This window comes from Ascidiella aspersa, chromosome 3 (assembly GCF_963924565.1).
Source record: "Ascidiella aspersa chromosome 3, kaAscAspe10.2, whole genome shotgun sequence".
Classification (NCBI taxonomy): domain Eukaryota; kingdom Metazoa; phylum Chordata; class Ascidiacea; order Phlebobranchia; family Ascidiidae; genus Ascidiella; species Ascidiella aspersa.
The window spans coordinates 38032848-38046764 of record NC_139449.1 but is presented as its reverse complement, the minus strand read 5'-3'; the positions used below and the strand labels follow the sequence as shown (position 1 = coordinate 38046764).

Sequence of the window (13917 nt, the reverse complement as noted above, 5' to 3'; positions counted from 1 at the left end):
TTGAAAAATGAGAAAGGTCTCGATTTGAAAATGTTAGGGTATTTCCCAAAATTCAACTCGCGCGAAAAATTAAATAAAATCAAATAAATTATAAGCCACTTACCAGATTATAAATATACCATATTAAATCTTCTTAAATTATTTGTAAGCAATATTTTAACTTAAAATGGATTATATTAGATGTTTTGATACAGTTAAACATGTATTTGTTTATATTAAACTCGAAAAGGTTTATTTAATTTTACAATAAATCTATGGTAAGCGTCAATAATCGCATTTGTAAAAAATATTATCCTATTCTTTTAAAAATTAAAAAAAAAGTTAATTTTAGTTCCAGTTTCCAAAATTGTATTGTAAAATCGTATGTTGGTTTTGGCAAAATATAAAATCTCAAAATGTCAACGAGTTTTAACGACTTGCTGCAACGTGCCGAGGAATTATCGACTGGTTTGGAGTCGGCATCGGAATTACCTCATGTTCAGAAAAGTTTCCAGCAACTTTTGGACGCAGGGCAACGTCTTTGCCAGAAAACAACCCATCAGCAAGATGACATGCAGGTTCGAAAGAGCGCCATTTGTGTTACTATGCTATGTTTTGTGTATGCTCGTTTAACAGGTTAAACATGGTTAGGACCAGTGGTGGGATTCAAATTTTTGGTCAGCCGGTTGTATCACAAAAGTCGGCGCTGGTCTAGAATCCTACCACATTTATAAAATCAACGCACAATATTTGCGTTAGTGTGAGAGTAAGCGTTTGGGTGTGCGTGGGTTAAGTATTTTTATATTTATAATTTTATACTATTAAATAACCCACCCTAACTCAAACGCTAACCCACACCCCAACCAAAATCATGTGCGTTGTGGTAGGATTCCAGACCAGCGCCCAAAAGTCATATATTTGAGCCGGTTCTGTTACAAAAAGTCACATTTTCTGGGCAATAAATTAAAGAAGTTGCAAGAACAGGATACAGCCCCAGGTTGCAGCGAATGCGAATCGGCTAAATCCCATCACTGCTAACAGCCACACTAAAAAGCAGCAGTCGTTTCATAACTTGTACTTATGACGCAACAATTAAATTTTCAGACAAACAATCACAAAAGGAAAATTACTACAATTATAAAAATTAACACCATGTATATCTGTTCTGTGCGAAGTTGACCATCGCACATTTTGAAAAAAACAAACACATGAACTTCCGTTGACAGTAACCAGTAATGCTAACCGGTTCGCTAATCTCATAAAATTCTGCAATACGGTTTTATAAAACCGGTGCGAACTGGCTGGATCCCACCACTGGTTACGACGTGGTGAAGGATAAATAGGTTTTAACTCCTTTTTTGGCTCTGGTCTATGACCCTACCACATTTTCGTCAAGTTTATTTTGGTTATGATGCGAGTTAGCGTTTGGGTTTGGGTGGGTCAAGTTTTATTATTATATTTACTTGTATATATCTAAGCCTTAGTTAAAATTTGAACTTTGGCAACTCGTTTCGTTAGTGTTAAAATTAATGTGAAAGTAGAATTCTAAACCAGCGCCCCTTTTGTCAAATAAGATGTCTAAAAACTCGACCAAGTTCTGAGAATCTTACATCTGTTTTACACTAACAAAACAACGTAAGAAACAAATTGCAGGAAGAAAAAAATATGAGAAAATAAATCTCATAATAATACTTGACCCACCCTAACGTTCAATCTCATCTTAACCCAAATATTGTTAGCAATATAAACCCAGCGAAACTGTGGTGGGATTCTAAACCAGCTCCAAATTTTTCGCAGTGACCTGACTAGAAAGTTAGGCCCGCAGCCATAGCTACACATTGGGTGAAATCTGAAAAAAATAAAATCACCAAATCTTGCTTATTTTGTTGTATGTTTTTCAGGTAAAAGCGTCTCTCCTGTTGAGTTCAAAAGGTCAAGACATTCCAAAAATATCCGACCGCATAAAATCTTTGACAGCTGTCGAACAGAATATTGACCAAATTCCAATTCATCATGAAACAGACATTGAAGGTAAGCAACAACAAAATCTTGTTTATGTTTTATTAATTACGAAACAACTTTTAATATATAATTGGGATAATATGCTTTGTTTGATTTTTATATATTATGTTGATGTAAAAGGTGTTTTATTTTGTTTTTTTTCTTCATTTTCAGAGAAGGCTTACTTTAATACTGCTATGTAATTACAATAGAGTGAAGCCATTTTATATTAACCAGAAAATCAAGTATATATGCAAATCTTTTCTTAGCTTGTCCATATCTATGAATCAAAATATATAAAGGGCTGTGTGTATGTGAAGTTATTTTTATGTTTTATTCATCGTTTGTTTTTACAGGTTATCTTCAAGCAGAGCATGAGAATGCAATTCTTTCAGTCGTCGAGCAGCAAAAGTGGAATTGCTTTCGTGAAGTTGACGAACGAAGATGGAAGGTTTGTTGAAACCCAGATTTTATGTAAAGGGAAAATTAATGTCTATGTGATTACTTGTTGTTAGGTTATGGTACACGTTTTTATTTAATAGACTGCCTTATATAACAACTAGCATAATTATTAATTATATTTATTAACAGGATTGATGTTTGCTATAATATCGTAAGATAAAATGTTGTTTGTTTGACCACTTAACTAGTTGGCATTTTCCATGTGCGCAATCTTATAATTATTTGTTATTTAATATGATAAAAAGTATTTTAGTAAAACTGAAACCTTTTTAGAATTCAAAGTCTAAAAATGTAGCCTTAGTTCGATTTAAACTTACAACCTAATTATATATTCTGTGATTCCACCAACTGAGCCACACAGGCCCCCACAGATTTGTAATATTACTACATTGCACATAATGTTTATATGTTTAGTTGCAGAGTACAGTTTTATATTCTTTCTTGAAGTAATAATGAGAAACTAAATTTTTTTAAGAAAATATAGCTTTGCATTATTAAAAACTGTGCTTGCATTATCAAGGGCAGTACATTTTTTAATACTGAAGTTTGTCTTTTTTAAATATCAAATTCCTTCGTTTTATAAGATGTATAGAATAATATTTCCCCCTGTTGGAATCATCACTTTAAAGAAGTTTTAACAATTTATTTCAGGGAATGATGTCATCTTGGGAAACCGAGAAGCAAATGATTCTCAAGAAGATCGGTGGAAGTGACGGAACACTCAGTTTTGTCCAGGAGGTGGCAGCACAGAGGAATCTCGACACAAGCGAATATTACGGAAACACTTCGATGCAACCTTCGGTGATGAACCCATGGGAGCTGGCGTACGCCGACCAGGTAAAAAAATCTGTTAGCTAGTTCAGTAAGGTTGATAAAATTTAAGGTGCTTATTTTAAAGTTACATTTGAATATGATTGCTGAAACTTTTTAAAGCAACTTCTTTTTTAAAACATTCTTTCTTTAAAAAGCATAAAATGTATTTAAAAAAGAATGAAATGTATAGAACTTCAAAAGTCTGACAAGGTTGACTGAGTAATCTTCCTTCATGGTCTCAAGTCACACTCAAAAAAACTTCTGCATCTGAGTCGATGTTATATTTTTATTATGTGACTTGAAAAAAGTTTTTTAGCACACTTTTTGCTCGCTTTATATTTAAGTCAATCATATTGAGTAATATTGTTACAGGTTTACACTTTTCATGATATAAAGTTATAACTACTTTTTGATTATTGCATATTTTTTTTAGGTGAAATCTTACAACGACAGTGTTATATCTGGCCGGACATCGCAAGATCTCACAAAACTTTGCAGCAACGCTGCTGAAAAAATGAAAGACGTGGCAGTTAATGCAATGTGGAGCATGGTATGTTGTTTCTGGGTTAATTTCGCTTTATTAAAAGTTATTAAGTGGAATTAATAAAGTATACTTGTTATATTTTATGGTTGGTAAGCCATAAATCGTTTATATTCTTGCAAATTATATTTACAAATATATACATCAAACAAAATACATTTAATCTAGCAATTGGTCTGTTATGAATATAAATATGCCAATTTGGTCATATCTGTTTTTTTTTACTAATATACTTTGTTCCCAATTCTTCATTTAGTACGACAATAATCATTACACCAACATACTTTCATGTTATACATATTTAACTGTCAGTTTTTGAACTGAATTTGCTAATAAATAACCAACCATGAAATTTCATTCTTTGATGTTGCAACTTTGCGACTAAACCTTTTTATCTTTCTTAGGTAAAGTACATAACTGAGCCGGCCAACTTACTTGATTCGTTCAACCAAGGCCCACCGAGCAAGGATTGGTTGAAACATCTCACCGGTCAGTCACTAAAGTACTTGGAGGAGAGCTACAAGGAATATATGCAGAGGTGATGACTTGTAATAAGAAGTGTTGGTTATTTAACTTATTTCTAAATTTTAGTGTTATTTGGGAAGAGATTCTAAGATCGTTATTGCAGTACTCAAATAAACCGAATCAGCATTTTAATAGGGATGTTTTGATACATAGCTTTACTGTCTGCATTAAATGGATTTAGATTTTAACTATTGCACTGTTATTAATACACTCTTAAATTACTTCACCTTCAAATTGTGTTAATGTGCCAAATCATTCTGGCAACCAGCAGTCCACTAAAATTCATTTCTGGCAACGAGCAGTCTTTTTAGTAACCAGCATTCCACTAAAAATGCTTTGATACTAAAGATGGAACAAACAAAATCCAACTATAAATGGTTTTGTTCACATTTATGCCTTATTTTTATTAAAATGCAAAATCTTAACTTTTGACTAGTTATGAAGCTTAACTTTATGCAACACATTTTTCTACAATCTTACCATTCACTGCGTTTTTTTGTTTTCCACTCAATTGCCAATATACCATAAACCACCCTGTTAAAATGTTATTTGTCATATTTGTACAAGATTTTATTTACATTTTATTTTTCAGCACCGTTTATTCGAGTCCACATCTGGCTCAACTTGGGGGAATTCCCAGTTCTCTTAATCTCGTCAAAAGTTTTCTCAAAATTATTGCAGCCAATTTAAGCCAGGTAATGCCATCTTAGCAAGTGTGTTCATCAAATATAACAAACTTTTATCTGGTGGTACTTTTTAAAATGGAAGAGGGTAAATATTAAATCCCCAATTGTATCCAGTAGAAAAGCATAACAGTCTACAGCAGTGATTCCCAAACTAGGTGCGGAACACTGGAAAAATAGAGTATTTGTATTACAAATAGGCATAGGCTACAGTACACGCAAGCATTTTAAACTTAAATATGCGGTATTCATTACAAATTAATAATATTGAGACATTTACATATAGTTTGTCGTGTGTTAAGGGCGATTGTAAAATTACTCTATTATTGTTCTGTTAAAAGTGTGCCGCGAAATATTTAAGATATTTTTAGTGTGCCGGGAGCCAAAAAAGTTTGCCAACCACGGGTCTGCAGTGTTTTTTGGCCCAATAAATTTTATATTTCAATCTTGAGCTTAAACTCAATCTTTCACACCACATCCCAGATTACTTTGAAAAAGCCGGGTTTCTTTGAATGTTGGTGATTCTGATTTGAAACGCCATTACAGACCCGTGCATAATCACACCCTAAAAACTACCTAAAATTATCTTTTTTTTTTCAGGTTTGTGAGGACGGGCAGGTTGATGGTCTCCCGGTGTGGTCGATTATCTTCTACTGCTTGAGATGCGGCGATCTTACAACTGTCGCAGATTTCGTACAAAGTCAACAACATTTGTTCCCCGACTTCAACACTTGGATTCAGGTTGGTTAATTGGATAATACTTTACGCATAGCGAGAAACTGAAAATATGATGATAAGTTTGTTCAATTTGACCAGAGAACCAAAATTTGATGAGAAACTTAACCATTTTTACCAGAGAACAATAATTTAAATTTGGAAGACAAAATGACAAATCTGGTAAACTTGCTCAGAAAAAAATTGTTAGGTCAATTAATTTAACCAGCGAACCAAAAATATGGTCATAAACTTAATTAATTTGACCATAACATGAAAATGTTTTAATTGACTTAACCACAAATTTCATTGTGATAATAATTAGTAAAATAAAGGTTAAATCTTATGAACATGAGGGCAAAACTTAAAGGATTGATATTAAGTGCAATTATCTTAATTAAATTTTTTATTTTACTCTAGGAATATTGCTCAAACAAACGTCAATTGTCGACGTCCTCAAAACACAAGATGAAAATCCACTACAAACGAACCGTCAGAACATCGACTGATGTTTATAAAATAGCTGTTTATTGTATTGTGGGTGAGTTGCTCATTGTTTACTTTGCAATTTGCTCACATATTTTCTTTATTGATTTAACGAAAATCAGGCGGCAGTCTTAGACTGAAAAAAACCTTTTGCCGCAACGAGTAACAAAGACGAGTAACAAAGAAGCATTTTCTTATTCTATAGACCTGCGTTTTAGAACAATTTTACAATTGATACAATGCCTGGCAGCAACAATTTATTCATTCATAATTATTTTAAACAAAACAAAATGGTTTTAGCGCCTGATCTTGGAAATCTTTCAGCATCGTATTTTAAGCTAAGGTTTACAATCTTGGTAAACCGTTTTGTTGCAAGATATTTGCTTCAATAATGGCTGGATGCACTGAACACTACTCATAGTTTTAGGAATGTGCTTGTATGAAATAGTTTTCCACTGTTCAATGGTGAAGTTTGTGTTTTTTTAGCTAATTGCTTGTCGTTTCTGCTATTTTCACTTCTTTTTAAAACTACCATACTTTTAGGCAAGTTTGACTTCACCGATGCACAACAAGAAGTTGTCAAGAAAACTGAAGATTACCTCTGGTTCAAACTTTCACAGGTTTGTTGTTTTTGTAAATCCTAAACAGTTAAGGTTTGTTATGACTGTCCATGGGAAATTAAATGTTGATAATAAACATTTCGCCTCGCCCTTGCAACTAAATAATGACCATGACTGAAAGTAAGTAATCTTATTTAAGAAAAATTAGTATGAGATCCTTCGCAATTCCAAATTGTTGGCATTTTTCACACCCCTGGTCCTGGGTATACATTACCGCTGGCCGTAAGTACCTTATACATAAAAAATAAAAAAAAACGATGCCCCCTAGTATCAGACGATATGCGACACAACCACCAGGCATCGGCTATAGCGGGGGTTCTTAAACTGGGGTCCATGGACCCCTTGGGGGTCCGCGAACTAGTTTAAGGGGGCCATAAAGACCTACTTGATATATTTCAGTATATTTAGGAAGTCAACATTTTTTTAAAAAAACAGTTTGATTAAAAATAAAACGGTTTTGCACTGAATGTAATTTGAATCCATCTCATTTTCACGTTTTTAACCGAAATCAGCAGATTTATGAAGTCTATATTTGACTGTGACGTCAGTTTATGACGTTATTTTGAATTTTTTTTGCCTACCGTGGTCCATGCGAGGCAGAAAAATATTTTAGGGGCCCGCGGTAAAAAAGTTTAAGAATCCCTGGGCTATAGCTTCTGACCGTTAGAACCGGGCCTTTAATTTTAATTTGCTCTGAATCTCTCCTTTTATTTAACGCTGTACATGTCTTTTTGTTAGCTTCTCGTAGATTTTGATGCAATTTCTTTCCAGTGTCCAGTATTAATTTATTACGTGTTGTTCCTTAAAATTGTTTGTTACTCGCTGTAATTGGTGTCGCGACAAAAGGTTTTCTTCAGTCGTAAGACTGCCACCTGATTGTCGTTAAATCAATAAAAAAAAAAAAAAAAAAAAAATTCAGGCACCCCTAACAATAAACTTATGCAACCAATATATTACCACTTATTTCAGGTTGATCTTGATGTCGATGCTTCCAACTCTGGACCCGAAGATTTATCGCTTCTAGAATTACAAAAGTTGTTGTCGGTTAATTATGGAGAATCTCACTTCAATGCGTCAAGCAATCCGACTCTATACTTCCAGGTTAGTTCTACATACGGCACAAAGTGATACGCAGAAGTATTGTCGTTATTCATTAAAAGGTTGCAAAAATTATTTCACGTTTTAAGAAATATTTAAGTAAAATGGTAAATTTAAAAAAAAAACGAATAAAAAGGGATAAAATTTTGTTCCTAAAATGAGTGCCATGCAAATGTTAATTTACTTCAACATATTTTCGTTTTTACGTTAATTGTTTTGATATTTTTGTTTTTCCTTGCCTAAAAAGCACCTCTAACCCCAACAAACAAAAAACTTCATTGGATTTGAAATATATCTAAAACATTTCAATTACTATTTAAACGTTTTTTTTTCAAGCCAGCATCTTAAAAAAAAATTGCTTAAAACTTTCAGGTTTTGTTCCTGACTTGCCAGTTTGAAGCCGCTGTTGAGTTTTTGTCTCGTTTTGACAACTTTTTGTCTCACGCTGTCCACATTGCCTTGTCGCTACATGTGAACGGAATCCTTAATACTTCGTCGGTTGTTCATTCTAAACTGCTATCTGAAGCAAATGACGACAATAACCTGTGAGTGAAAAAAACTAATTATTGATCATTGAATAGCATTAAATAGCTTACGAAAAACCTTTTACTAGAATGCTAAATTACATTTTTTTCAAGAATTCAAAATTATAGTGTTTACAAAAAAACGATTTATTTGATTAAAGTGGGTAATATCATTCTTTTTAGATTTGTTTTCCAAAACAATTATTTTAAGTGCAGAAAATATTTTTTTAATAAAATTCAAAATTCGTTTTTCGTAATTTTATTTTATATTTCTTGCAAAAATCTAATTAAGTTACTGAAGTCTTTGGCGAAAATTAGGACAGATAACATTTTTTTAAATATTTTTTTGTATATTAAATTTTCCAAATAGTTCAAACAAACTAGGTTAAATAAAATAAAATTTATTTGTAAATAATTAAATAAGTAATTTATCAACAAAGTGAGTTTAAAACACATTAAATACAGATGTTGGTTTATAATAAAATCTAAATTCCATCTTCTAGTTCGATGTTACGTCAGGTGAACTTGGTGAGGCTCGTGATGCTTTACACCCAGAAGTTTGAACTTTCCGATCCTTGTGAAGCGATCAACTATTTCTACTTCCTGAGAGATATAAGATCAGAGGGACAGTCCCTGTTTGCACACTGCCTTAGTGAACTGGTAGGTACAACTATTATGCAAAATATAGCAATTATTTTTGCAACTACAGAATATAGCAAAAAATTGTAACAACTAAGTTACACAGGTTCGTGGATTGATTAGCAATTTGTGAACAACAAGATATATTAGCAACCTTTACGCTGTCTCAGTGAATTTAAAAAATGATAAACCTTACTGCTAATCTGCTGAAGTGAAGTGTAAGCTTTGAGATAACTAATTTAAAAAATCCCTATTTCTGTATGGTTCGCACTTGCAGGAATGCCTGAAATGTTTTGTAAGGTTTGTTTCTATAATTATAGAGCGCAGTGCATAGCCATTTGTTAACTTGTATTTTTTGGAGGATGATTTTATCAGTAATATTGCGAAGATAGTTTGTAAGTTAATGTTTAAAAAGCATAATCTAACAAACTTATTATTCAGAAGTTGTGCTGTTAAAACTATTTAACAATACTTAAAAATGACCCATCAAAAACAGCTTAATTAAAAAAAATAAAACTTACCCATTTAAACAGCTTAATATTAAACTTAACATAGCATAAATATTATTTTCCTTTAAACACAAGTTAAATTATGAAAAATAGATTTTTTTGCAATTCACTCTGTTTTTTTTCGATGTTTTAAAACTCTTTTTCCTCCACAGGTCCATGAAACGGGTGAGTTTGAGAAGTTGTTGGGGCGACTGAAGGCCGATGGAACCCGGCAACCCGGGGTGGTGGACCGGTACTTCCCCGACACTAACTCACTCATCGCCAAGGTGCGCAGTTTTATGTAGAATATGTGAAAAGTTCAACCCGTGGCAAGGTTTATGCCAGTATGTGCGAAGTCTTGAGTTCAAACCTCACTGCAGGATGCTCTGTCTTGATTTAATACAAATCCTTGATATTAACTTGTGTTTTGTTGGTCAGCATCCTATGAACTTAAGACCTAAAAACAGAATATTATTAAAAAAACATTTTTAAACCCTTATAACTTGAACACTTTAAGCTAATATTTTTGTGTAATTCCAGCAATATTACAAGTTATGGTAATTTTATCACCACAATTTATAACAATTATTCTTCGCCTACGTGAAACCCGGTGCTAGCTCGCTGTTAAGGTTTATTCTATTAACCTTATTGTTGTTTCCAGGTTGCTGCTAACACAGAGGACAAGGGATTATCGGAGGACGCAATTCACTTGTACGATCTCTGCGGCGATGCAGACAGGGTTTTAACATTGCTTAACAGGTAAGTCTGCTTATGGCAAGCACTACTGTATACATACGTTAGGGTAAAATAAAAATATTGAGATTCTATGCTGTATTAGGAACATAATGGTTGAAGGTTGTAGTTAGACGTAATAAGATTAAGCCCATACAGACGTAGGCAGCATTTTAAACGTTGAGAATTATTCTTGTTGAAAATGAAAAAAGCATTATTCGAAACGTTAAAAATGATACTTACTTCTGTATGGGCTTTGATATTCTTAATACATCTATATTGTATTTAGTACAGCGGTTTAATCGAAGCAGTGGGTGGGAAAAATATTTGGTACTTTTATCCATTTAGTTAATAAGTCACGTAAAATGCCACTTCAATACGATCTAGCACTGAGCTAGTCATTATTTTTTTCTTACAGACTTCTCGGTAAAGTTGTTTGTAAATCTGACGACTCGAACCCGGATCGATCGAGGTTGAAACTTCTCGCTATCGGCATCGCGGAGAGATACAGAGTCCAGGTATTCATCCGCTGCAATATGTTTGCACTGCTGATAGATACTAATGTCAGCGTCTAGCGTTTTGTCTTGCTTACTCAGATGTCCGATAGTATCGGATCGGAGCCAATACTGGGTTGTATTGTAGTATCGGTACTTGTCCGATAATCCATGCATCGAGTCGAATCGATACCGAATTATAATTTTTTTAGCTGATGCGACCAAATGCGGCTATTTCTACGTGGGAAGATACTTTTTTGTCTAAAACAAATTTTACAGCCAAAGAAAACCTAATTAATGTGCTCTAAAGCTAAATTTCTGCTTAGTGACTAATTTGGTTTGAACCGTTTTACTAACTTTACAAATTGTCGACATTTTTTACAAAAATCTATAAAAGTATAATAAATTATAAAGATAAACGTTAAAAAATTTAAGATCTTTTATTGTCAGCATTAAGTGTTCCGTTGGAAGACAAAATTCTGTGGTTGAAACACTTACTAACTAAAAAATGGTAATAATACCTTCATTTGCAACAATTAAATCCACTCAGCACACTTATCAACCGATTACGTAATGATTACGTCATTATTTGTAGAGCATGGAGTCGGCGGCGACCTTGAGATCGACCTTTCACCTTCTGCTTGACCTTGCTTCGTTCTTTGACCTCTACCATGCTGGCAAGGTCGAACAGGCGCTTGATATTATGAGCGAACTTCAGATGATTCCATCGACAGCTGAACAGGTGCAACTTAAATCAAATAATTATCGACTTTTTTAAGCTTTGCTGTAAAAACTACTGGAGCCTGTCATTTTACGTTGATTAATATTATGATAATTATTATTATTATTATTATTACTACTATTATTATTATTGAAAGATTCATACATATAAGGGTACAAAAAATGTTTTGTGCAAGCGATTTTATAGCTTTGCGGTCTCAAAAAGTTTATATTTATATTTTGGAAATGTTACATGTCGTATGCCTTTATTTTTAGTAAAGCTTATACCTTATGGAAAGAATTAAAATTTTAAAATTAAATGACAATACGATTTTAAATAAATGCTTTGCCTAAATCACAAGGTTTAGGTATCATTTTGAACGTTTCGGATATACATCCTCCAGCAATTATCTTAAGATTTATTCAAAATGTTTAAAATGCTTCCTACTTTTGTGCGGGCTTTGATCTACAACCTCCAACTATTATGCTACTAAACCAAAAGCTGTTTTATAAACCCGTTCGTTTGTTTTTACAAGGTACAGGAAAAGGCGAGAGCGTTCAAGATGTATTCTGACGAGATCCGTCAAAACATGGCCGACGTGTTGCTCGCTGTGATGAACTTGCTTGCTAAAAGATGCGCAAGGTGAGGCCTGTTGTACAAATTAGACATATGTTCGTTACATTGCTATGGTCGAACTGTCAGCTGCCTATAACTTAATTCTTTCCAAATTATTTATTTTTATGTCAAAATGTAGATAGATTTGACATATACAAATGCATTACGTTACTTGTGTAACTAGGTCACAGCTTTTATAGTGTAAACTATTTTTAAGATGCATTTTTTAATTTGAACTTATAGAACGATTCATTTTTTTGTAATTTTCGCAACAAACTGAGTTTTATTTATGGCTTCGAAAAGCTGTATCTGTATCAACTATACAAAAATCGAGATTTTTCTATTTCGTGATTTGATTTTTTATTCTTTAAAGTTGTAGAATTTTGCTACTATTGTCTCGACATCTTCAACTTTTTATTTCTACTTTACTTTTGATTTCTATGTTACTTTTGCATTCTACTTTATATTTGATTTCTATGTTAATTTGATTTCTATGTTGCTTTTGATTTCTATGTTACTTTTGATTTCTATGTTGCTTTTGATTTCTATGTTGCTTTTGATTTCTATGTTGCTTTTGATTTCTATGTTGCTTTTGATTTTTATGTTACTTTTGATTTCTATGCTACTTTTGATTTCTATGCTACTTTTGATTTCTATGTTACTTTTGCATTCTACTTTACTTTTGATTTCTATGTTAATTTGATTTCTATGTTGCTTTTGATTTCTATGTTGCTTTTGATTTTTATGTTACTTTTGATTTCTATGCTACTTTTGATTTCTATGTTACTTCTAATTTCTATGCTACTTTTGATTTCTATGTTACTTTTGATTTCTATGTTGCAGAGCGCCAGAAACGTTGAAACGTCAACTGCGCGAGAATGGCAGATCGTTGATCGTGTTTGCTGGAATGCTTCCTTATCAACTTCCCGCTAACACAACATCGTCACTTGTTAAACTTGAGGTGCAGATGAATTGAACAACACCTTGGACACAAATACGGACGCCATCTTTGTTCAAGAGACAAACCAGTTGTTATTAAGTCCGGCGCCATTTTTGTTCTGACGAGTGCATTTAAATACTGAGCAACCTGTTGTCAGCTAAAACGAACTGCATTTTCCAACCTATTATGTTTTTGGGCGAGTGCGAAAAATGTAGTTTACCTGACAAACCAGTTATATTTTCCGACGCCATCTTTTTCTGGCTATAGGAATAAAATGTTTTTGAGAAAAAACGGACGCAATTTTTGTGCTACCTTCGCCTAAGTTACATTAATTAACAATTATTGGACAAAACATTTTCTATTACATTAGGCCAAAAAAAAATTATTTTGTTGTGCTTATTTTTACATTGAAACGAACATACTTTTGCTGTAAAACAACCACGTTCCACACTGCCTTTAATTGATTTCTTTACTCTATAATAAAACCGACTATTTGCAACAAATTTGCGCTTATTTTATTTTTTTTAAACTACCTTAAACTAGTTATACTTAGAATTTGAGGCAATATAAAGCAAAAAAATAACAATTTAAAAAAAAATTGTAACTAACGTTTATAGCAATTAAACAAATTTATTAAAATCAAATTTTATAAGGAACTCCAAAACGACGTTAATCTGGTTTTATCAGAATTTAATGTAATTCCACGCAAAAAATCAAACCTAACAATTTGACAAGAGTGTCGACACTTAGCAGTATTTTTGAATTTTCTAACAATCTATTTTTGTAAGGAATATTTATTTTGCAAGAGTCATGAACTACTTTAAACGGGTTTCGGTCGAAAT

The 13917-nt window shown here is 32.8% G+C and overlaps 1 protein-coding gene across 1 annotated transcript; it reads left to right on the top strand.

Annotated features, from left to right (window-relative positions):
- The first annotated feature begins 346 nt into the window (after positions 1-346).
- Positions 347-13557, top strand: LOC146162862 (nuclear pore complex protein Nup93-like). The gene is made up of 19 exons (XM_083385321.1): positions 347-557; positions 1881-2010; positions 2337-2431; positions 3094-3279; positions 3689-3805; positions 4201-4334; positions 4914-5016; positions 5605-5745; positions 6139-6259; positions 6748-6824; positions 7794-7925; positions 8295-8467; positions 8950-9106; positions 9747-9860; positions 10235-10332; positions 10724-10823; positions 11395-11541; positions 12056-12162; positions 12979-13557. Exons 1-19 carry the CDS (start codon positions 396-398, stop codon positions 13109-13111), a joined length of 2427 nt encoding a protein of 808 aa, XP_083241447.1. The 5' UTR covers positions 347-395; the 3' UTR covers positions 13112-13557.
- Positions 13558-13917: the final 360 nt, after the last annotated feature.

Coding starts and splice junctions, on each gene's coding strand:
- LOC146162862 (XM_083385321.1), top strand. CDS start 396: ATGTCAACGAGTTTTAACGACTTGCTGCAACGTGCCGAGGAATTATCG. Junction 2,011..2,336: donor TCATGAAACAGACATTGAAG/GTAAGCAACAAC, acceptor TTGTTTTTACAG/GTTATCTTCAAGCAGAGCAT. Junction 7,926..8,294: donor ATCCGACTCTATACTTCCAG/GTTAGTTCTACA, acceptor TAAAACTTTCAG/GTTTTGTTCCTGACTTGCCA.